Consider the following 27,129-nt stretch of genomic DNA (forward strand, 5'->3'; position numbering starts at 1 on the left):
ATTTATAATCGAGCAACCCTTACACGTTCTTAAATCCTTTATTTGTCATATAAAAGATAGAAAAATGACTGACAAATTCTTATTAGAAATTCTTATTTTAGAGAACAATATAATTCGTCGTTTTTTCTACTATACATAAAAGCTACGAAGAAGATCACAGTCGTCTTTAAAACGGACAAGAAAATCATTTTCCGTCTTAAACTGGCAACATTCGTGTCTTCTAAACGATTTCAGACGTAGCCAAGGGTACGATCGAGAAAAGTTTGCAAAGTGATAGGCAGAAATGTAACTTGCTGTCCGTTCTCTGCCTACGTACCATTCATCTGGCGCGATCGATTTGCGCAACAGGTGCGCGCTGATCCATTCTCGTCGTAACAAAGTGAACACTCTACCCTGGATGCACTTTTTCGTTTGTTTGAATGCGTAATACTTGCCTCTTCTATTATATCGCGCTTCTTACATTTAGATAACAGCTCTGAAAACGATATAACACATTAAACGATTACTTTGTCATTATAATAATGTTACTTTTCTCGAATTAAAATTTTAAGAGCTTTCTAATATAATTTTAACAAGTTTCAACTGTTTCTAGTATACTAAAACAATAATTAATAGTTTATTGAATTTACAATCGCGATATTCAAAGTAAGAGCCAATGTGTATTCTGCAATGCGAAATTACTTCTAATTAAAATATTTCATCTGTTTCCTAATGTAAATTTTATAGCAACTTTCGACTTCTATAAAATAAAAAGGGAGCGAATAGTTTATTATTAAAATTTATGTCGCGATATTTAAAGCGAGAACGACTGGATATTCAGCATGCTAAATTATTTATACGGTTTTTGAATAATTAAATTCGTGATCGAGTCTCAGCAAAAATGAAATAAAAATTTAATTTCGAGTGACTAGTATGTATGAGTATAAATGTGTGACTAATTTCTGAAATAAACGAGAGCTCTTTAATGACGTTTAAAGTGTTCCAATAGAGATACAAATTTTCAAGCGTCGGTTCCGCTTTCGACTCGTGTTTCACTAACTCGTGTTTTCTCATGTAACAGGTGGGCATGATGGTTCCGCACAAGTCCTTCGCTGTCAGAGAATATACGAAGGCAGTGACTTCAGCTATTAACATGTTGCAGAAGAGCTCGAGAGGACCGAAATTGAAACTTTTCGAGCAGTACGACATCCACGTGAAGGTAGGCATGAAGTCCCTGACGCCGAGTCCCACCGGTAAGTCATCTTCTTTGTTCTTCTACATTTTTCTCTATCACATAGGATATAGTTAAAATAAGATATAAAATTAGTCTTCCAATTAGTTCAAAAACAGGGCGGTCAACTATACTTATAGCGGAGCCTCTCAGAATACAAACTGACCAACTTCATATTTTATCAATTTATCAATTTCTCCGTTTCTTGTCAATGTAGTTCATGTTTTTCACGTCACTTTTTTCTGCTTTTCAATTTATGGAGTTGGTCAACGTGGCTTGTGAACGGTTCAATTAACGTTTCACGTAGGATCGTATAAAAATACATCGAAAGAACTTTTCTATTACAAACGCTAAGTTCAATCTACCATTTATTATGAAATCTTAATTATGAGCTAATAAACGATACTACATATACAGTCGCATAAATGTGAATTAACCCACTACAAAAATTATTTCAATTGAAAAGTAAAAGAAAGTGACGATACTACAAAACGTTATTAACCTTAATTTTTAAAATTGGCCTGAAAATTTACCATCATTTATATTACTTTCTTACAATAAACGAACATATGAAAGTAAATTATTTGTTCTCTAAGAAGTTAGATTCTAATCACATATCTGGCTGATGAAATTGGGCCCTTAACGAAACACGAAGTTAATTAGTGTGTCTTCTGAGAAGCTCGTAAATGAAACTTTATCCTGCTATTAGTCTCAATTTTTGCGAACTCAATGACAGCTCTGGAGCTCTTCTATCTCGGTAGAAGATTTCGTGATGAGAATACTGTGTTGCGTAACTCGATGGTTCGTTTGCGCCTGCCACGGTGTTCTTCGTGGCCATTAGGGCGAGTCCATGTAGAAAATCCATGTTTCCCTTTAGCTTCGACGACTCCATCCCCTTTATTTCGCTATCTTATTGTCCCCTCAATAGTCTGACTAACGAGAATGAAACAAACCGACAATGAATTAAGAATTTTCCGAGTGTTTCAATTAATTCTATTCGTCAGGTTAGAGCACGGTGAAGAAATTTCAGCTATGAAATAAAGAGAAACGTATCTTCAAAGTTGATAAAATCGTTCCGCAAACACTACTTCACCCCATAATCCAGCTCTCTTCGTTTCTCTTAGCTGCATAATTGGAAAGATGAAAATGCGAAGGAATAACCTTTTCGTCTAGAAGCTTCGACTATGTCAATTTAATTCTCCTTGAACCTTTGCGAACGTGGTATTAATGATGAGATGGAAAAGATTTATCTGGTAATTATGATTAAAGAACATTAAGCTTGCAATTTCATATTACGATCATGATCGTATGTATCCTTGTGCATAATGCAACGAACACAAGGTTATTATTAAAGTAAATTTACATTAATAATAAAAGTTACATGCCAGATATTAAATATACAAAGGCGAATTTTTATTATAATATTTCAAAGATACAAATTCCCAAATGCTTCGCGATATTCTCTATATTCAAATCTTCTATGAAACATACTACGAAACTTCTTTTCTTCTTAAATGTTACATTATGGCGGTGCAGTCTCCATCGGCTATTTCTCCACAAGTAACATTTCTTATTCGTTGTAGCAAATCATGGCAATAGTTGATAATTTTTATCCAACTTGCCGTGATCTTTTTTTGTTTGTGGCTCGCTTGGACTATTGGAGACTTGAATTGAATAACTTGCGAATTTTTTACATTTCGTCATGGAGGATTAAAAAACCTGTTAAACTTTCCGCAACGAATAAAATTAAGCGTAGCAAAGTTTAACACAGGTTCTTTAATCCTCCATGACAAAATGTAAAAAATTCGCAAGTTATTCAATTGACCGTAGAATCTATCCTATGCAATCAATATCGAATATTTCTATCACAAGAAACATGAAACAATTGCACTGGAACTTGGAACTTACGATGCTACATTATTTTTGCTGAATACAGATAAAATATTTCCCAGAATAGCAAGAAGACTGAAAAGAAAACTGACCTGACTAAAGAAATAAAATAGTCAAACTCAAAGATGGGGGCAGCCATCCACAAGTTATTTAGCAATTAAGTTAGCAAAATTTACCAAATGTCCAGTTGGACAAATGATAAAGTACAAATTAAATAATAATAAAAAAAAGAATAGCAAATCACGAAGGAATCATCTCCTACACGAAGCCCCTCGATGTGACCTAATCTCTAAACATCTCAGCCACATCTCGTTTCTTGTATCTATTATTGATTTCATCTCATTTACCTCTCTATGCACTTATTCCAAAACCGGCTAAACTCATCCAATGGAACAGTAAATCTCGAAACACGAACAGTCTCATTCATAGACTATACATATTTATGCATTTATGTGAAATTTGAAAATATAGGAATGAATGGAATGCATATAATGTATTACATAAAAGATATAATTTAGAAAACACGAAGTTGGCACCTCGCTGGGGGTAGCCACCCACATGCTATATTTATTTTTATTTTATTTTTTTTATTACCAATGAGATATAACACTTTACCAAATGTCCTTCAGGACAAATTGTAAGAACCAAAATAAACTATAAAAAAAATATATATATAATGTATTTGGTTGTCCCAAAGTTCTTTTTGTTTTATAAGGAAGTAGTAGATGCACAACATTTTTTGTTTTATATTATTTTATTGAATTATGTTTGCTCCATTTTATTCTATTACTACAACTTGGGTCATACATAAATCCATAAAATAATATAAAATAAAAAATGTTGTGCACCTATTATTTCACTTACGAACCGAAAGATACTTTTGGGACAACCTAATAGTATCGTGGACAGGTTGCCTAAGAAATATCGGGTGAACCATAAACAATGTTGCGAGAAAGCCTAAGTGCCGACAGGCCAAAAGGGTCTGGAAACTTCAATGGACCGAGCGGTCCATCAATGTGTCGTCGGTCCGTCAGTCGAATAGTTACGCGGAAAAAAAGGCCTACGTAACTGTAACATCAACCATATCTCAATCCACATCAGAGACCAGACCGCGCTTCGGAATCGATGGGCCGATGACGAAAATAAAAGATGTGGCGCCACTCGGCGACGATGTATGTCGCCGAAGCGGGGTGCCTAATGAACCCTCGATATCCCAACGGTCCTTTCGCCGAATGTTCGAGAACGTCTAACAAACACGTGGATAGTGGGGATATCGAGGGATGACAAAGAAGAAGAATGGGATTCCGCCGAAAGTGAAGTTGTAAGAGCTTCGATCTTGAAAAGTCGCGGCTGCAGTTCGGATGTGAATCGTAGTTAGTGTAAACCAAGTGTCAAGAGATAAATTCTCTCTTTTTATTTCTTTATTTTTACCTTTTATTTTTCATCTTCGATTTCTCTTTTTTTATTTTACGTGACATAAGCATGGCCGCGGGCGGTTGCGGAACACGTACGTGGTGGGGTTATGAGTAAAGACGAAGGGATTCTGAAGGGAGAAAGACGAATTAACGGGCAGTCGTGAGTCGAGAGGTTAGTGTTGTCAGCGTTGTCGAGGAGGATGGTCCGCGTGAAAAGAGAGCGTTGGAACCGTTGTGTCGAGAGTAGTGAGTGACGAATGATGACTGCGTGCATATGGATTGACAGAGCGTCATACTTGATTTTGTGTTGGCGTGAACGATATTGAAACAAATCATAACGTTACCAAACCTATTAGAGCCATTATTTTTCCCACAATAATATACAAACATATGTAAGATAGGGCAATTAGAGTATTCGTTATAATTACTACACTTATTTCTAATAAGTAAAACGAAAATTTAAGATGGCATAAAAGTCCGCAATCGGCTCGTCTATTATCAGGGTCGGAAGACAGAAAACACGCGTCAATCGCCGATAGAAAGCCAGTGAACCCGTGAGTTTATTTAAAGGTGCGTGAATAAAGTAGCTTGTTAGCTATCTGGATATCATCACGCGTGTCTTGTAACGAAGAAACGTGGTGTTAATACGCGAAACAGGCGAAAAGATGATAACGTGTTTGTGCCTGGGAACTGGCGTTGTTTACGAGGCAGCCGCAAAAGGCTCGTTTTTCGCCTAAGCTCCCGGAACACCTGTGAACCATTTCGTTTCAAGCGACCGTGCCTTTGGGGCGTGATAAAGCTGTGGCCGGGTAAAAAATGGACTTTTCCACCACCTTGATCGTCTAACCAGCTTTCTTTCTTTTCTTCGCTGTAATTAGGGAAGCAAAGGAATGGAAAACCTGGGAAATAAGCCGCGCGCCAGCAATTCGAACGAAGCCATTTTATTGGCACCTTGGCGAACTAGAGATTGTCCCGCCAATTCAACCACTGGAAATTGCACCTGAATAATTGTGATCTTATCTTCCATGTGATTAACTCGAGTACTTTAGTCAACCAGAGAATTGGTACTATTTATTCAGAGATTGGAAATATTTTATTTTGAGGCAGTCTAAATTATATTTCTCAGACTGAAGGCGTGAAGGAAGTTTAGGTAGTGTTCGGTAAACGTGTGCGGATAATGCGTCGGTCGAAAGGAAGATTTTTCTCGGATTTTATGTCGTTCTTAGCACCTAACCCAATGGTGTGCTCGCCTTTAAGAGAATCTACCCCATCGCCTACACGTATACATATTGACGGAGGGATGGTTATTTGGTTTCCTGGACGCATACATGAAATCTTCGCTTTGCCTAGAACGTAACGTGTCCATATCCATGAAAATATAAAACTAGAATTATAAAAGATACGTTATATCGAATGATAGATCTTGGATTAATTCACGGTTACTCTTCGATGAAATGGAATGCACCATAAAATATAAATTGCGAAGATAAGAAAGTTGTTTTTGACGAAGATTAAAAAGAAATTGTAATTACTGCAGAGTAATACCATTTTTGGTAACACTCGTTGCACCATATCGTATATTATATACATGGCTGCATTGTAAAAAGAAACTACGCTTCGGAAATAGAGTAAGTAAGCATAGGAAATCCCGGAATAAAAATCAAAGCAACCCCCTTAAAAAAGATAAAAGTATACGAGTCCGTAGAAAATATCCTGGTAGTTATCGTTTATATGCGTGGCTGAATTTTAAAGTAAAACCTGACACTCTTCGTAATTACACTTCATCCTGCATATATTTTACCCAAAATTCCATTGTCTCCTCGCATTTTTTAACAACAACCATATAATTCATTTACGCTCAAATTTTAATTACGCATTTTTCTTCTTTTAGCGTTATCTTTAACGTTCTGATGGCGGAAGCTGTGTCACTTACGACTGGCAGAGATATAACATTTGTGTATATTATAAAGTTCTATAGTTGTATTAGACTCCATACGAAGGATTTAATTTTTTAACTAAATTTATTTGTCAAGTATAAGTAAAAATCGCTTGCTTGTTTCACTTCTTCGCTTTGTTGCTATAAAACAGAATATTCGATAGCAATAACGACCTAGCCTTCTCTGAAAGAATATTATAATCAAACCTCAAATGTTCGTACATTTGTGTGAAATATTTACCAAATGTCCAGCTGGACAAATTGTAAAGTACAAATTAAATAATAAAAAAAATTTATGTGAAATTTGATTGAAGATACAAAAATATACAGAAGCCGTATAATAGGTAAAAATATATAAAATATTCAAAATAAAGTATTCGTTATGGTACTTGGTAAGCGAAATAAACCTTTGCGCAGAATTCATTTCTTCACTTGTGTTCGTAAAAATATAAATTTACATAAACATGCGCAGTTTAATCACAGCGTTCGATGTAAATCGTGTCCAACTCAACGTACTCGGTACTTTACAAAATTTGAAATATAAAATATTCGAACGAGGAATTCTCTTTCGACTGCTTTGTCGCAGTGTCGCTAATTGAAGGATGATACAATTGCCGGAAACGGGAATATTTCAGACAACCGAGAGACTTAAACAAGAACTCGCAAGACGAATTTATACGAATGCAAATACTTGGTTGACTTTCGACTTGATCCGACTTGAAGAACCAATTCCTAGAAAACTTTGTTCGGGCTGTTTTAAGCGGACATTTCACGTCCAAATTCCGCCACAAAATAAATCCGCTGGAACGCGCGACGGTCGTGTTACGAGCGGATTCGGCCGTACGGATTGAAAGAGAAAACGTGTCGTTTCGGGAACTGTACGATGACTTTCGTAGCGGATGAAAATTGTCGGGATCCGATGCTTTTCCCGCGAGGAAAGAACGTGGAAGAAGAAGGGACGGATACAGAGAAATTTTATCCCGCTACTTTGATTGGGTTTCGTTACTGCGTTTCTCGGGGAATTTCTAAAATGTAGGGAAATGGAGGAAACCTGGGAATAGAAGAAACACGAGACTGATGTATAGATTTTCAATTTTCGTGTGTGAGCTCCGAGGAATTTCCGTAATCCGGAAGAAACGAAATTTGCGGCAGGAATTGATAAAAACAGACGATAGGAGAGTAAAAAATTCAATATTTGCTCTTTCCGTTTTTAGATTTTTATGTAGATAAAACATTACGTTGATTGGACATTCCGTCGATGGACTTTACTTGCACCCTTACAGGCTTATTTGAAGAGTTTTACGAACACTAAATTCGAGAAATTTTCGCTTTCTATACAGTTACAAAAAGGCGGTGTGTAACGTAGCTGATGAAAGTTTGATCAGTAAATATGTTTTGTAAGTAAATCATCGTACTGTCGTTAGACATGGCAGCTCGTACAAATACTTAATGGAAAAACTTTCAACGAACAGTTTTTCTGTACAAGTTGGTGACTTGATTCAGACTTCGCATAATTTTTTGACAGGAAATAATTCAATCTTGAAAATCAGATTGTAAAGACACGGAAAAGTTATTTTTTAAATTCTATAGCAACGACATAAATGAATTGTTAGATAAAATATAATCGTAAGTATTAGCAAGACGTTACCGAAGATTAATCTTTTTCCAGTGGAAAAACAACAGGTGTTTCTGATAAATTTGACATGAGAAATAATAAGCAAATGAGATATTGTTTCCAGAATTTGTCTAAAAGTCTTCAAAAGGAAGATATATAGATACTTACAGATCATAAATCTAAGACGAATCTTGTAGTAAGCGTGCGAATGTCAAGCGAAAAAGGGAGAAAAGTCTGGCAGATCGGTTCAGGATCATTTCGTGGGAACGTTTGTGTCTTTTATAGGGGTGCCAGGTTTATCGCAAAAAAAAGTGTTCTTGGTCGTATCTGCGGTCATTGGAAAAAACGGCAGTGAAGTTTTTCGCTCGTTTTTCCGGCTTCATTGCCAATACAAATCGGACGAAAAGATCCTTTCATGCTTTTTACCTTGAGAAACTTTCAGTTGCGAAACTGAGGAAGCTTTTTTTTTAATTTTTTATCGTTTCAGTTTCTTCGTACCACTACATACAGTTTTTTTTTTATTTTATTTTGGTTATTTTACAATTTGTCCTTATGGACATTTGGTAAAGTGTTATATCTTGTTGGTGAAGAAAAAAAAAATAAAAATAAAAAATAAATATAGCATGTGGGCGGCTACCCCCAGCGGGGTGCCAGCTTCGTTTTTTCTAAGTTATATCTTTTATGATACTACATACAGTGTCGCGCAAAAATACTTAATGAAAGGTTTCGTTATTAGTAAAATCTTTCATTATATGATAGTATTGTAATACGTATTATACGAAACATTTTAAAATTTCATTACCATCACAGCACAACACGATCGTCGCGATGTTATTGAAAGAAATTGGAAAACATACACAGAAATTACAAGCTATTTTTCGTTTTCGATTATTCGTTACATTAATAAGCCTCGATATTCATTAAATTTACTATTGCCACTAATCGTATGTTTCGTACGATTATTCACTTTGCGTACTAATTCTTTACAAAGTATATGTTTGTAATAAATGTTTTATAGCTTCATGAATATTTTACTTCAAAATCTGCCAGCATAATTAGAACAGTCGTGTTTGGTTACAGTGCTAATAAAGTTTCAAACAGTTCTATGTGACACACATAATGTATTTCTGAAACTTTTCTATACTAAAAGTTTAAACACTTTTTTGGGTCACTGTATATATTTTCCACTTAAACATCTTAAAAGTTTTTGATATTTTTCCTTCATATCGGATAAGGATTGAAACTTCTCTAAAAATTGTTGGCGAAATATCGACGCTCTCATAACTCTCCTTCAAAGTAGTTTTTCCTTGCTTTTAAATAGATCCACGGTACGTCGATGTCGCTTTTTTCAAGAAGCTTTCAAACACAGCAATGTAATCGACTGATTTATGAAACTCTGCCACGTGTGCACTACTCTCTCTATTTCGAACCGGGGGAAAAACTGAACGAAGATAAGCTTCATCTGCGGCCTGATGTGGGATTTAGGGGATGAAGTAGGACGGCACGAATGAAAGGTCAATGTATGATTCCTCTCACGTCGAGCACGTCTCGAGATCTTCCATACGCTGCTGTCGAAAAACCAAATCGAGTTTTTCACAGCATCCAAGGCGTTTACAAAAATTTCGTCCTCGATGAAAACGGTTTCGTCGTTCCATCGTTCATCGAGTCAAGTTCTTTTTAGAATATATTTCATATCGTTTTTGCTCGTGTATCGTTTTATCAATCTTTCTCTCGCTTATCTTTAAATTTACTCCCCTTTTGTTCAAAATTGTAAACCTTTCGTTTGCAGAATTATATCTGGAAATATTTAGAAAATTATATTTCATCGTGTCTTCGTGCCTTTATTAATAAAAAATAAGATTCCACCAGAATATGAAACTCGGTTGAAAGTTACATACGTGGAACAGAAATTACATAAATTTTGTATTTAGAACTTTAAATTACGCTAGAACTCCATTTGTCTGAACTTTTCGGAGGACAAACAGTTTATAGATTGGAGTTCGTATAATAGGAGTTCACCAACTACCTATTATTTTTCGTTCATATAATAGTAACTCGTTCACAGAAATGAATTGAAGCAGAAAAACTTTACTTAATTGGGTTTTAATTAACCGAAATTTCGTTTGGATAAATGCAGTTCTACTGTAATAAATAACACCTTTCTATCATTTCTTCGAATAATCTACTTTTATTTTTTGTCATAATCGATAATTCCAAAAATCTTTGGAATCTATAGATATCGAAATAATTAATCAGCAGTTTCGTACTAATAAATAATGTCATTAATAATAATTAGTTGCTAATGTTATTAATAATAAATAATAATACTGGAACGTGTACAATAGGATATCTTCATTTTCGACGGTAATCGAGAATAGCCTGCAGACTCATCGAATATATCGCTGCAAGGGAACAAACTTCAATTTATTAATTAACACACAAATCATTTGCTTCGCCGAAATATTCCACGGTTCTGCTGTTTATGCATTTCTCAGAACGATGGAACATAAGCGTCGCCTGGCTTTCAACCGCAATTTAATTGCAGTTAACGAAGCTTTGCTGGCGAACATTGTCTCGCTAGCAGCTTGCACACGAATTATTAGATAACTTTCGGTTCGTGTAAAAGGTGACACCGTAAATTTTGCTGGTTGGAAAGAGTCGATGACTGAACCGCGATAACTGCTTATCACGGCTTTGCAGTAACTCTGCTTCTTCGTTGTTCGTTCTCCCTTGTTTGCTACCTCTGAACCCGAACGAGATATTTCGTATTTTCAATGATGGAAAGGTGCGAGCACGTTTGCGGTTCGTTTGCGTTTAGATCGTACGACGGCTTAAAGCGTATAACTGTCTGCTTCGAAATAGAATTTTTACTCAAATTGCTCGCGCAGTTTATTGTATAAAAATATTATTACTAGAAGAAAGAGGATAGTATCCTTACGATGTATTATCTTTGCTACAATTTTATAAGATCTACTCAATGTGTCAAAATAACAAGTTCCCAATTTTTTCCAAATTTTCTTCTTTTAGAATTACATATTAAAGATATGGAAATAATTGGGACGAAATTAATATCGACTAGAAATACATATATGTAATTTTTAGAAGATATTAAGATTGGTTATTTAGTTGCTAGTTGTAGTTTGAAAAATTTGCGTAATTTTTGATAGAAGCTTATCTTGAGCAGAATCAAATGTTACGTGTTTACATTACATTACGTTACTTGGTGAATACACGAAGAAATTTATTTATAATATATTATTTAAATTTTTATTTATTTCCTGAAAAACCATAGAGACAAGATCGTAGAAATAATATTTGAAATAAAGTATTTGTGTCACTCTGCTAGAAAGGAAAGCTACGCCACCTTTAATGTAGGCAATGGGAGAGATTTAATAGATTAAAGAAGAATAATGACATTCCTCGGTTACCTATAATTGCGGAAAGGTACGCTTGTGAGCCGCAGCTCGCGTTATTAAAGACTTATTTTACCGTGAGTTATGTCGCAATGTCGTTTAAATGGGTTGTTATAAAAATGGCTTGTTGAAAAAATAAAAGGTGCAGGAGCGGAAAGAAATTTTTCATTATAACACAATCCTTTTATACTCGTTGAAACGAATTAACTAGGTTTATTCATCCGTTAACGACATACTTACTTTTTCATTTCCATAACATTAAAATATTCTGCCAAGTTTATGCTATATTCCAATATTTTCAGTATAATTCCAATTACTATAAATAAATTGAACTAATATAGTTCGATAAATTCAACAGACTATTAAATTATTAAACTATTAAATTCAATTAAATTCACGTAATATTAAAATCAATTTCAATTAATGTCACTTAGGAAAGCGCAGAGCTTGCCGCAACTCGAACAATTTAAATTTCAATCTATTAAACATAATATCCATTCCATTTCTGATTAATTAGAAAAACTTAAAGTCGCTAACAGAACGATCAACTGTATTGTTTCTATATATAATGATATTATATATCCCAAGAATTTTAAAAACTTCTGTGTAAATTAGTTTAAAATATTAAAGGTTAAAATGTAATCATCGCATGCAACGCTGTTTCCTATTACTTTGATTATCGGATCTTCATAAAGCGTCTATTGTTTCCAATAATATTATTGCTCGAACGTGCAACGCACCACGACCCGGTTCTTGTATACCATAAAATGAAAATTTAATTCTATGGAGCACAACGTTTGGCCATCAGGAAGAAACGAAAAAGGTGTAGTTAACCTACGCAAATCATATTACGCTAACCTGGACGGCAGCCAGGCGCCATTGGTACAGTGACTCGCATATTCCCTTGCTACATGCACAGGGTGTCCAGAGAATACAATTTACGTGTTTAAATGTAGCCAACACAAGCAAACACCCGGTAAAGAATGTCCCATTAAAATCGGTTTTCCATATCTGTACTTGAATTACAGAATGAACTCGTGCGCAAGACAAGATTAATAGGTGGACTGAAATTACGAAATTAGGACGAGGTTTAAAACGAACAAGATGCAGAATTCTGTTGTAAGGTATCCAAAAGCGGAATAAAATTGGAAGCTTTATTCTATGTTATTTATTTAAAGCGACATATAACTGCAAGACAGCAATTATAGGGATAAATAGGTTTTCATTCGTAGCAGGATCGTGTAGCGACATTGCGCTTTCATAATTATATGGACTGATACAAGTTTCAAGAAAACGAGAATGTATTCATTAACTCGTCGTTTTATCTTAATTATCTCGTCTTCTTTCGCTTCCTCAGGAACAGTTTCTCGAATAATTCTTTTCATTTCAAGCAAGTCGAGGGAGACGTTTTGCCGTAATTAAACACTACTGAATGTTTGCTCCCATGTCAACCGAAATCCCTTAGATACTTTAATATCCTTTTTCAACGCCTCTTGTGGAGTCGTATATCCTTGGCTCTTAAAGCACCTATAGCGATAGCAGCCAGCTAAAACGATGCATCTTACTCGCGTCACCGTTGCGCCGTCTTTCGCTCCATTAAGCTGCGGTGCTTTATGAAAATCGTGGGCGTCAGTCTCTGGTGAATTTAATAAATTGAGAGCGCGCGAAAGCAAAAGAGGGGCCGTCGATTTTTGTGTCTTAATTTGATTTTTACGCGGCAACCCACTAAAGACAGATCGTCTCTCTTTGAAACGTTTCATATTTTCTATCGGCGGTGTAAATTTCACATGAAAAAGATGTTATTCCGTGGCAAGTAGGAACAGTCTATGTCCGTTTTATCTGTTTCATGTACCTTTTTTCGTCGAATACCGTGCAAAAGTTTCAGACCATCTAACAAACGAGAATGTTTTACTTTTGATAGAAACCAGTAAAAGAATAGTTTATATTATTTTTATTCTATCAGTGCGAACTGGAAAGCTTTGACATTAATCTCTCGGTTGTTCTATCAAATTAATGTCAACTTTATTTAAACGACGACGTTCATTTTTACGGAAAAGTTTCGCTATTGAAACGTCTGTTTTTTCATCTCTTCGTCTTCGTCGTATTTGATACCACAATGAAACAGTTAATCCAGAAATTAACATTTTCAGTGTATTGAAATTACGCCTATAGATCAGTTTTGGTAAATTGGAAAGTTACATTATCGTATTGGATTGCGTTATTAATAATATCGTTCATTATTCATAATGTAACGTTTGTTGCAATCGAATTGATTGTTAAATCGCGATTATGGACTGAGAATATTGTACGAATATCGTTATACTGTTATAAATTTCTCAACTTTATTTCCTGAGCATGCGACTAGTGTCCACCTTTTCAAAGAAACAAATAACTCGTTTGCAAAAGTTTGTTAAAACACATTATAAATTCAGATATTTATAACGTTCTCGCTTTTTTTTTTTTTTTTTAATTTCAACTTTGTAGAGTTTATTAGTATGGCTTTTGAACGACTCGCTCTAAAGTATATTCAAATTGATAGACTGGTTATAAAATTTAATAGCGAAACATCTGCAGGTTCCAGTTCTTCCGCTATGTTTGTAATAAAAATAGAAAATTGCATGAAATATCCTGAGTATATTTGTAGTAAAGGGTGTATCGTGAAATTGCAGAGTATGTAAATGAAATTCAGTCCTGAATTATTCCAAAAGAATGTCACTAATCGCTTACATTATTCAGACAGTGGAGTACTTTTTGCTGGCACTTGTTAGATCAACGACGTTCCCAACGAATTCTTTTATCTTCTAATTTGTCGTGCTGCATCTGACGGGCTCTCAACTTTCTCAATTACTTGCGAAAAGCGTCCTAGATCCTTCTCCTCTTCGCATTCATCCGCGTGAAACTAACTTTCGAATATAAGTAGCTGGGCGTGTTGTGCCCAGCGTTGAATACAAGAGAGAAAAAAAAGGAGGAAATTTAATTCTTCTTTTGAACCCTTTGTGATAAAATTTAGACTTTTCATAGATAAAATGTTTTCATATTTGGCATGTTATTTCCTTTAATTATGTTTCTCGTCATGAACTGAATTAAAAAATAGATTCGAGTAATTTAAAATTATTCGAAATTCATTTGACGAATCCTATTATCTAATATAACTCGAATCAATTTTAATAAATTATAATGAACGAGAAAGGAAATATCGCGTAATATTGCTGAAATATTAATTGAAATAGATGACGGATTATTAACTGCAAATATTTAGTCTAATAGACCGCTCTAGGTTACAGGGACAAGTTGAAAAGTTATCTCTCTGTTCTATGCCACAGAAAATGCAAACTTTTTGGCACAAATGTGAGCCACGGTAGGTGCAAATGCGTTCAAAGAAGGTTAATGAGGGTCATGCAAATTCCAGATTGCGCTCCAGAATTAAACCGTTTAAAACGAGTAGAGCAAACTTACGTCACTTGGAAATTGTCTATTCGAACACTCTAATTAACACGATAGAAAAATGTCAAGCGACTAATTATTGTTAATGGAAAACTTATTAACTAATTAGTTCATATGCATCAAATTACGGGAATTTACATACAAATCACGCGAGATTGATACGTTTCAAAGAGATTTTATATGACAACACGAACAGATTTCGCAAGCCCACGCTTTGCTCCATTTAAATTTCATAAAATTCTCAATGCAAAGAAACAAATCACCGCGATATCAAAAAAGACGATTATTAATAAATCTAATACGATAAACATAATCCATTCGCTACATAAGGCAAGCTAAACGATCCATATGTCACTCGACTTAAATTTCACGAAATTCTGGATATAAAAAATAAGCTATTCTACTATAAAGAGAGATGGTAATTAATAAATCTAATATAACACGAAAAGATTTCTTCGTTGTGCAAGAAAAACCAAAAACATTAAATTTTTTATTCGTCGATGTCCGGATGAAATCATACGATAGCAAACTGTACATAAACTGATCCAATAGTCTTGTCAATCACCAGGATGGCAAACCGAATTGACAAAAAATAAACATAAACGAAACCGTCAATACCTTTCCTTCTGGTATTCTATATATTCGAACCTCTTCATATCACAAATTCACTTTCATCCCCTTGAATCGAAATTCTCGGAACACCAGTGCGGAAACAAAGGGGTCAAGGTTAATCCATACAAAACTGTGAGGCGAAATAATTCGCTGTGCGATAGTTAATCGCGGAGAACGAGGAAACAGTGACGACACATCGTGTTGGTGCTGGTAGGTTGGCCCTATAAAGCAGGAAATAGCTTGGCCACAAAGCAAATTGAACGTCGCGGTTAAGCACGCGTGTCAGGATAACTGATGCACGTAAACGGACGAATCATCCTAGTGATCAACCATTTATGAAATGAACGATTATCGAGCGAATAAAAAAGAAAAACGAACCATATGAAATGTAAAATGGAATTTGTGAAGGTTTAAGCGAATTTTAAAAGAGAACGCTACATATGAAAAATACTTCAAAAACGAAACGTTTAGATCTCATTTTCGCCTGTGATTTTTTCTTAAACAACTCTGTACACGATTAATACAAATCGATGAGAATAATAGTCGATATTAATTAGTACGGATAAAACAGGAATAATTGAAATTTGGTGAAAATTGATCCTACGAAGACATCTGATTTAAATAACCCAAACGTACCTGCAGAATATTGGGATGTTTGAATAATAATTGAAATATGTATCTCTGTTGTTATCAACGCATACTAACAATTTATATGGATTTAATGAAATGCCAGTCGTTCATCGATCTTAAGTTTCAATTTACAGGTAAAAAATCGACAATGGGGAAACTTTGCTCCGCAGTAACGTTAAGAATACAGTACAATTTAATTTATCTGAACCTGTTGTTTTCTATTTATTGGAAATTTTACTTCATTCCCGATCGACTAGTTGATTTCATTTTTCTGAACGCGAACTTCTATTACGTGAACGAAGAACAATAGGTTATTGAGATAATTGGTGAGCTCTCATGTGAAATCTAATTATATAAGTTGTTTGTCTTCTGACAGGTTCCACGAAGTTCTACCGTGTAAGAAAAACATCAATCTTTCGAACGAATACACCGGGTGACCAAATACTTATGGTCGATAATATATCTATTGAGATATGTATAATTTTGTGTGCTAGACTAGATTAGCCGCGTAGTAGTGACACACGTATGTAAATATGAGTGCGTGGAAGGTGTGTGTACGCGGCGTCTCGAAAAACAGACGAATGTAACTGTTCCGTTGACAGTGTGGTATGGAAGATGGTCAGACAGAGAGAGTGCTGAGACGCGTGCAAATGTGTATCGACGAAGATCCTGGAAATCGTTTATCAAGTAAATCTAAATCTATTTTAATATGAATTGTAAGTGTAACCTTAGTGTTCCTTTACTTTTATTTCGGCGATTAAGATCCACATTTCTCAACGATATCTACAAACGTTTCTATGCACGCACGCATTTTTCACCCTCATATACATATACTGCATGATACATTCATACATCGTATTATTCCCTCACAAATTTAAACTCGGCATCGATAAATCAAATACAGCGAACAGGAATTGAAATAGATCGTGTTTCCAGCGTGTCGATACTATTTTTTCTGATAAAATTAAAAATTAAAGATTAGTTCGAAGGAATGGAACGCTGTCCTTGGCAGAGTTTCGGCGTTTTCCGCTCGACCTGTTCGCCTCAGGTCTCGCAGATGTAAAAATAGTCGAGCAGTCGCAGCGTGGCGTTGCTACCTAAGAATAATGTGGCCATTCCAATTCCTACTTTGCTCTTCGGGTCGAAAGGGGACGAAAACTCGATGATTTCACGATTCATTGAATTCTCGGAATAGTTTCCTGTAGGAAGAATGACAGCGTGCTAAAAGAATTATTGGATAAGCTGTGGATGATTTTAGGAGTGTTTAGATGAAGTATAGTCGGTGGTTGTGTCGTTCTAGTTTCGGATCGGTACTTTAACGCTTAGGGTGGAATTGTCAATTTAGAAGATGGCAACGTCCGTCGTTGTGATGGATCACTGGCTAGTGAACTGAATAGATAGCTTAAACGTCGCGTCGCTGGTATTTTTATTGTGGTAGAAGATTGATCAGGGATTTTCTTCTAGATATTTCTGATTTTTAAGATACGAAAATGGTTTAAAATATATATACCCTGAGACGTAAAAGAGCGTTAAATTAGTACAATAAATATCGAATAGCTGGATTGCTTCGTTTGATGAAAATTGTTTCGAAATGGTAAAAAAGAAAATGACGATGATGGTGAAGATTTTATTTTCTATTTTTAATTTTAAGAATTCCTACAACATATAACATGTTTCTTTTGCTAACGTGTTATCATCTTCTTTTGTTTTGTATCGTATTCCTATTTCCATCTTGTAATTATTTTCCCGTTCCAAACGAAGTTCGTAGCCTTGCTGTTTAGCTCCATTAGTCAGGAAGATAATCCCCTAACATTAAATAATTAGTTTCATTAGCTTCATTGGTTTTTAACTAACTTCTCATAACAATCCAGGCACGACCTGGGATAACCTGAACGTCGAATAAGGTACAATTATGAGGAATTATGAAATTCCTCGGTATACGAGGTTCTCGAAGATACGGAAAGAAATTTCTGATTCCATTTTCGGAAAATAATTTTTTCTTTGGAAGCACGTAGTCCTATTTTTCTTCCAAAATATCATCCTTAAAATGGACTAATTAATTTCAACAATTTATGATCATCCTGGATTTTTCGAAAAATTTGAGGAAAATCTTTATTTCTGTTTCATGCTTATCATATGACAGATCGATGTTGAAGGACTTTTGAATTTTTTAAAATTATTTATGATCAACTAGTAAACTGTTACTGATGTACTGATTCTAATAAATAAAGCACAGAGTTTTGTTCGTTTATGGGAAAGGCACAAAAATGCATAGGATGCACATAATATATCAAAGGGATATGTAAAATATCGAAAGTAGCATATTCCTTCTGCTCATAAAAATATGAATTTGAGTAAATATCAATAATCTACTAATAGATAATAATTACAATAAATATTACTAGCATTCGCTAAATACAAATTAAATTGCACAAAATAGTATTTACCTTTGAAATACCCGGCATGAAAATGTTCCCCAAGAAGCAATTCTTTCGAATTCCTGAAAAATATGATAAACGTTAAACGAAATCTATGATGGAATTTTCTAACCTCTTTACCAACCACGATAACCATTGTAACGAGTCGACGCCATTGTGTTACCGTTCTTCGCATCCTTTTACCAGACGAGGCAAAAATAATTTTCGCCTGTTCCCGGTCGATCAGCGTTCGATTCGATCAATTTCCACCCATCTAATCTGCTCAGAAAACGGTATCATCGTTGCACAGTGTTATCAGGGTTCGTTCGTTATTTAAAATATAGTTAATCATGGAACGTGGGAGATAATGGTAGTTACCCTAAACATTGCGGCGTTCTTGCGAGCTGCTGCCACCTAGCGAAGAAACCTCGAACATTTTTAAACCGCTGCTACTACCGCGCTATTTTAAAGAAGTCCGTAGAGAGCAGTTTACTCTCCGTCTCGAGTTACGTAAATTGATTTATAATTTACAAGATGTTTACTCGATCTCTGGGGTTTCATATAATTAATAACGTTTTCATACGGTGCAGTGGCTACAAAAAATATTGGTACCATCTTTGTTTTCTAAGGGAACCTTTTCTCAGGTTCTACTTTTCATCTTTATAATATGAAATTTCTGTATATACGAAAGTAGCTATTATTGTATCGAATGATATTAAATTTAATGCACATGGAGGTAATTTGATCAGTGTGTAAATATTATAATAAATACAATATTTTTGTATTTCTCGTAGTCACTGTATGTTATGTGGATATCTTGTTTAAAGTATATTTTGACAAACGTATGCAAGAAATTTAATATCCTACCGTCTTATGTTATATTCGGATCAGTTTATAGTTCTCAAGCTTGTTATGTAGTTTTAATGCAATTTATTCGATGAAGCGGATACTTGAGTATTCGATAATTAATCCTCCGATTGCTAAAAACTTTAGCCGTTCGCATTAAACTAAATGCAGGAGTATTAAATCTCTGCCGGACGACGACAGCGCAGTGGTTAGCATTAGCATGGCTACGTCGTACCGTCGCGCATCGGTACTTTTGCCTAACACACTTTACTCTCATTCATTGTTTATTGTGAATTCCAAAAATGTATAAAAAAAAACAAATCTTGGCAAAATAAACGATTTAAAAAAAAAATTGAAAAAAAACAGCGCAGTGGTTAGCGCCTTAGGTTACGAACGTTCGGAACCCGGGTTTCGAATCCCGGCGACGGAGGTCCGATTTTTCTTCCACGCATCTAAATTTAGAAGAAAAATATAGCAGTACCCCAGCAGCGACATCTCTACATCTCATATATATGTATGTTAATTAGATATATGTTGACTGATTTTTAAAGTAGTGTGTACCCAGTGCAGAGATGTTGACTGATGTGTTAATCATAGATCCAGTAAAGTTCGGTGACGATGATGTCGCAGAGGAAAAAACTCCTGCTGAGTGTTGGTCGCCTCACCAGCTGTCGTTTGCGAGTTGTAAGTCCTGGGAGACATGGGAAAAACCCACGTTTCCCCATTTTTTTTTTTCCTTCTGGGAGCTAGTTATGCTGCGGAAGGAGGCGGCGGAGTGGGAGAGGGAGCGGGTGTCCCATCCCGGGAGGACTGGCCGACGAGGGCGCGGCGGTGCCCGTGGACGCGCCTACATGAGGCGCGCGAGAGCCGCAGTGACCTCCGAAGGGGATTGAAATTAGGTGCTGGACCTTCCAGCACCCGGGAGGCATCAAGCAGTTCGGTTGGGGATCCGGACGGCCCCTGGGAGAGTGCGTGACGTAATAAGGACAGAATGTTGTGCGCGGGGGGCCCGGTGTGTCGCCACAGCGATTCCAGGGCACCCCTCGATCGCAATAGGGACGGTCATCGTGGAGGTTTTAGTCGGTGGAGTCCGACACTACCACGCCGCTCTTCCCCCTAGAAGCGGCGGGTGACCGTGCGGATTTCCTCTACGAAAAAGGAAAAAAAAAGGAGTATTAAATCTCTGTGAAATGTAGTAACTGCACAAATTTAGTGTAATTTACCTTTTAGCGCTCAATTTTTTGAATACATATATATACATTCACCTTTGTTATGCAAACATTAAATTTTGAGTAAACAGAAGCATTAAAATGTACAATAATAATTAACACGAACAATTATCAAATTTTATCAAAATTCGTTTACATATCAACTTTATAAAACGATACTTTTAGATATCAATTTCTACTATAACGTGGCAAGTATTTTGCCAAATCATTTTCTTATTATTTTCAACTTTGGAACGTAGCATACGTTTTTCATTGTTCAACGATAAATAATAACAATTTCTTTTAACTTTTTAATATCGGATATGAAACAAAACGTAAAAGAAATCTCATATTCTTATCGATAAATATATGTGTAATATATACGCACAAAAAGCACGTAAGTAATGCGAGCAAATGGAAAGATTAGACTATATCTAGCCGTTTTTATGGGAAGTATAGATTTAACCTGCTTCCAAAGGCTGCCTCCTACCTTTTCCATAAACCTGAAGCGGTTCTCTGGAATATTTTTTCGTTTACAGAACATTGCACGCATCTCTTTTAGCTACTGAAAAAAAGGGATCTGAAGGGCTGGACGTTTCTCATTCAGCCTCGTCCGTCGTGGTTTCCTTTGAGCGAACATGACGTAATTAAAGGTGCGCCTTTGCGTTAGTTAGGCTGATAGCCCATTAATCGTCGTGCAAGTACGATGTTTGAGTGTTCTTGAAAGGTTTCGCGGGGAAAATGACATTAGCGTCTAGACGTGTTGAAACCTTCGAGTCTGTTTTATAAATTAACGTAATAATTCGTAATAAAATCCCCGAATAGTCATTACTAAAATCTTTGAGGGATTGAGCACTTCACAAAATTCATTTTTCGTAGCTATTACAATTTTGCAGAACAGTACTTTCTCAATAATCTAATACTATTCGAAATTGTTTGAGTGAAATTTGAGTTATCATCGCAAACAAATTTCGTGCCGATGACGAAAAGATACGTCTTCTTTGCGTTACGATTGAAGCATCGATCGCGAGGAAATCTCTCTCTGTGTCGTATTGTTCTATTTTGATTTAAAATTATATTTTCGAAAAATTGGTGTCAATATCGAAAGCGATAACAGAAGAGTATTCTCGCGCGACCAATAGAAAATATATTAAGCAAGAATATAATTATAAATATAAACATTAATACAAAGCAATGTTATTATCTTAAATAAAGAAGTAAAATTTCTCGATTCTCCGCTTTGTTTAACAACATCAACGGAGAATATTTCAGCTATGAAAATAATTAAGATCCTTCGTCTCTTATTTATTATATGAATTCGTTTCGTTCTAAGTTGTATACACTCACAGTATTCATATATATACACATAGATCTTAAATCGCATAAAGTTGTAAAAGCTTGAAACCATTCGTTACGAAAAAGAAAAGGAAGAGAAGACGCGAGCGAATAGTATTCAGCTCGACTAAAGTTCTCGGAACATCTGAATCATAAATTCCTGTTATAGACGGAAGAAGTAAGTATGCTGGTACCACGATGGCAAGTGCAAAACGACAAACGAAAGTAAATATTACTCGGGGCTATAGTATCGGCGCTTAGGCGTGGATACAAGCCTTGAAACTTGCCGCGAACTTCTTATCAACGTTTGCCGCTTGTGGCGAGATAGAAAATCAAGATACATTCTAGAAGTTAGGAAAACCGGAGATGAGAAGGTGGCGGAAATACAGCGTGTATTTTCCACGTTTTCTGCCGACGGGGTTGGCTGTTGTTTCACCGAATGACACTGCACTCTGATTTATATGTCTCTCGCGACCTTTTCGTCGGGATTGCATTTATTTCAAACACGATGTTGGGCCAGAGAAATTGACAATTTAACTGTAAATAAACCGAGCGATGGTTATTACTTTTGTATTTGTTCGCGAACAATTAATTGACTTTTATATGGGGAAATTACACATGCAATCTATTTTAATCTCGAGGTTGTTTAATCGAGGAATATATGAAATTAAAAAATTTTTAAGTTAATTCTGAAATGGAATATAGAAAAAATTCGGGACGGTTAATAAGAGGCCGATAAAATTGCGAAATTTTGACGCAAGAAAAATATTTCAGTTATTGATGTTAAATATTCGCAGATTAAAATAAGTCATGATTCAGGTATAATTCTTTGCATATTATATTCAAATCTTTCAATTTTCTCAGATGAAACTATTCCATCGAATATGCTATTCGCGAATCAAATTTTCCAATCACTCTATCGTTTAACTCCCCTAAATCCAATTGGAATGTTGGTGAAATTCCACAAAAAAAAAAAAAAAAAAAAAGACATAGTGTACAGTGTCAAATTATATCAACTATAGAACCTCGAACTATGCTAGTCTAAAATTTCTCATTCAGATTTTAGTACTCGATATCGGCGTTATTAATGGATGCTTGATACATTTATGGTACTTAATATCTGCTATAATGTCTTTGAACGCCTTGCGCTAATAAGGTTAGTTTAATATGCTCCATTAAATGATTCCATGCCCATGCATAGGCTGAAATATCAACAATCTCGAATTTATGGAACGTTGTCAAAGTAAAACCCGTAAGGACGCTCGAGGTCCGCTGACCATGAAACTAGGACACTTAATACGACCCACTCTTAGCCAGAACGACTGAATATCGATCGTCACGGATTCTCGAAAACGCAAAGATGCCCGAGATCAACCGGCTGTCAGAATCTGTACTCGTGGTCCTTCGGAATCCTAAAATCTCCAAGATCACCGAAGAATCCTGGTATTTTTGACACTTTCTCCAGCCACTAAAATTCTTACGACCCATGTGTCCTCGCGTATGGGGAATCTATGTGAATTTCTCTCTAATGCCCACGCTTTTCCAAAGCTCCGGATTCTCAGATTTCTAGAACATATAGAACGACATAAGCTTTCATAAAACAATTAAATATATATGGATATAATTCCTATATTTTCTCCTAATATTTTAATTCTTACTAATAGCAAATAATCAGTGTACGCGTTTACACGTTTAACTGCGAAGATCAGAATCTACGCGCATACATGGCATGGTTTATGAAGCAGGGTGGCATAGGTGGAAATGTACACTATATGGTTGCGCGGTCAGGGTCAAATTTGATACAGATGGTAATCAATCTTAGCCTGATCTAATTTCCTCGTGATGCCACTGGTTACTGCTCAGGATCATTTCGATCCAAGGGACAGAGACCAAATGCGGCGACCATCTTAGTTTTCTAATGAATACCGCAAGAGAGGTTGCTCGTCAGAAGTTACACCAGCGTCTTGACTTTCTTAGTGCCAGGACAACTATCAAGTTTCCAGTTAAAGTTAAAGTTAAAGTTTTCCAATTAATGACCGTCGCGATGCTGCATCAAAAGTACGGTGGGCTAAATCATACAACATCGCGAAAGTGTTATTGAAGTCTGGTTCCCTGCACAGAGGGGCACTTAATTACATCGCTTTACTTCTTGCTTGTTCCTTTACGGCGGTTTAAAACGAAAGTATATTAAATTTATTTGTTTTTCGGTGGTTGTTAAAACGAGGAGTATAATGCATTTTCTTTTACAGTTTATTAAAAAGAAAAAAATAGGTGATTGTAATAACAAATTTGACAGTAAGATAAACAATACACTTTCGATAAATATTCTCTTAGTTCTGATCATTTTTACGCAGTAAAATCTGCCTCCTTCTCGTTAAACCTATTTTCATTCTGTTTTTAATAATCTGATTTAAAAATATAAAAATTATATTTACCTACAAACATCGTCCTCGATGAAAGGATATTAAACTGATTTTCATTCTGACAGGATACCAAAGTCATCCTCGTTCTACTTTTAATAATATTATTTGAAAATACGTATAAAAATTACGTTCGCCTATACATTCCAATTTACCAAATGTCCAGCTGGACAAATTGTAAAGTACGAATTAAATATTAAAAAATAAAAAAAGATGTATAAATTCCGCCATTCACAATTAATTAAAAGAATATTTATCACAATCGTTTCTCTTCCTGTTCTCGTCTTGTTTGGCCCTCCCTATCTCGTCGAAAATCACGGAGTCCAATGAGGGGAAACGAAAGAGAAAGATTTCAAGAACGATATTTTCCGCAATAGCTCGTTACCTGTCTGGCGCGCTTTATCGTCAAAAGATCGGTCCGCTATTGACAAGAGATTTGTAAACCCTTTCTGTGAACGACACGCTCGTTCCTTCAGCTCCTTATCTGACTTTATCGCGGGTATTATGTACGGCCGATCGAAAAACGAGTCCCGCGAAAGTATCGGGGGATATTCTGAGCGTGTAAAAGCAACCTGTACGGGCTCGTCCTTGCGGACAAATTTCATTTTGTCCCGTAAATCGGTCGCGATTGATAAATCTCGTCTTTACACCGGCCATCGTGTTCACTCGCTTTCCTAACCCAGAGTTTCGCCCATTGAGAAATATCTGCTTTTACCAACGGTCATTCATCGGCGATACTCTCGATGGAACCGAAACTCCTTTCACCGTTGCAATCGTAAGTTTTCGTGTCGCAAACTTTCCTCGTACGAGGTAAAAAGACGAGAGAAAAGTATGAGTAATAAAGTAACCATTGAAAAGAAATTCGACGAAAGGAAGAACATCTGGTAAAATAGGCCAACAAAAAAGTAAATAGAGTAGGATGAAAGCGAACAAAATATAAAAGAGACTGCAAATGATAAGGTTAATCTGTAGCGTTGGACAAGACGACTGTTCCTTAAGATCGGACTAATCTTGAACGACTAATCTTCGAATCCTGAACTCAAGGGTCAAGTCCATTGTGTTCGCGCGGTGGCATTGAACGTTTGACCTGAAATCCTGCAAGGAATTCTCGAAACGAGTACCACGATATATTCTCTCGAAAAAGTTCCGATCCTTCCGAGATTCAGTGCCACTTTACTCGTTTATTTCGTTTCTTCACGCCACGGAAACCACGGCTGCACCATTACAGGTTATTCGCGTCACGGTTACGAAACTTGCTTCTTTCTCTTTTGCATCGTTGAATACGCGTCAGTGACCGAATATGTTAAATTACTTTTATTGGTTTTTTACAAGAAATTTCACTGAAAATTTTCTAAAATCTGCGTTGCCTTTTACGTCTGTCGAAATTATTTCTTCGTGCAGGCGAATACTTCGATCGTTCGAACATCGGTATCGTCGATATAAAACGGTTTAAACGGCGAATCGACGATTCGTTAAATCGTTTTGACTTAATCGAAATCAAGGGAAAATAAACTGTACACAATCTCGATGAAAATTTAATGTATCGAAGCGAAAATAGATTGAAAACTTGCGCGTGTGTATGACAAATAAACCACGTTTCATTTACATTTGTCCTTACGTTTATTTATCCTATATGTTCCCGACAGATTTCACGTTTCGTCGTATCAGCCGCGTTGTTCGATACATCAATTTTACCGACAAATTGAGCTCCCTGGAAATGACATTATATTAAGGGAATTTCATATTCGAGCACCGTGGCACCAGTTCCATTTAACTATCTAACTTTAGAAACTCTCTGAACAACTTTATATTTCGTCGAACGAACCAACGGGAATGTACTTTCTCGTCCTGGCCGGTACTTTCGCTCTCGGTATCGAACTCGACTCGAGAGACTGGAGAATTATGAGAAACCGGTCGAGTTCGAAGCAACTGCGGCGATTCTTTTTGGAAAATCAGATTCTCGCGCGGACCTAGTTGGGCTATTATTCCGGCTTAAAAACAAGCGAGTTTGATTAATTTCTTGCCTGCCCAGCTTTAATCCACTGACAGTTAACCGACGAACATTAATCAGGTGTACGATAATTCGCATGGAAGTTCCGAGCAGCTTGGAACAGGCATTTTCGCAGGAATTTCGCTGGTCGCAATAAAATCAGCCAAAATTCGACGTATCGTGATATACGATGCTCTTGACGCGTTTGTTCCAGCTTCGTCATCGCAGTTTACTGTACTTCGATGTTAAGCCATTTTGATGGGATTGATCGAAAGTTGCAAGTTGTTTGTTATTTATTGATACGTACGTGTATTCTACCGGCGCTTGTAGCTTTCAGTAGAATCAATCGATAATACGTCTGCCATAGGAGCGTTCTCACAGTATGATCGTTTCGTCAATTGAAATTAGAAATCAACGAAAGTTCTCAGAGACCTGACGGAAGTTTCGGGATCTTCCTTGTAGGAAATTGTATCATTTTCTTACAAAATATCCAAACTATCTGATTTGTGCAATGTTTCCATCGTCGATCTTGTGAAATTCCATTTGCTAATTTTAAAAAGAAAAATTTTAAACGCTCAAAGCCTCTTATCATTTATACTTCGTACGAAAGTTCCTTCGGTGTTCCCTGCATTTTCACTTCAGTAGTAAACTTCGATATGTATCAGATCGCGGAACATTTCCTTTATTGCAACCCATCAAGTTATCACCGTTGAAGATCCTCCAGCTTTCTTCCTAACTATTCGTCTCG

At 36.0% G+C, this 27,129-nt stretch overlaps 1 protein-coding gene across 7 annotated transcripts in view; it reads left to right on the plus strand.

The window, feature by feature from the left end:
- Positions 1 to 27,129, plus strand: part of LOC132916863 (glutamate receptor ionotropic, NMDA 2B) — a 337,093-nt gene that overhangs the window by 144,296 nt on the left and 165,668 nt on the right. For all 7 annotated transcript variants that reach the window (XM_060977242.1, XM_060977246.1, XM_060977248.1 and 4 more), the window contains exon 4: positions 1,061 to 1,232. In XM_060977242.1, coding sequence (XP_060833225.1) covers positions 1,061 to 1,232 — 172 coding nt within the window. The remainder of the gene's footprint in view (positions 1 to 1,060; positions 1,233 to 27,129) is intronic.

Source organism: Bombus pascuorum, chromosome 2, assembly GCF_905332965.1.
Source record: "Bombus pascuorum chromosome 2, iyBomPasc1.1, whole genome shotgun sequence".
NCBI classification, from domain to species: domain Eukaryota; kingdom Metazoa; phylum Arthropoda; class Insecta; order Hymenoptera; family Apidae; genus Bombus; species Bombus pascuorum.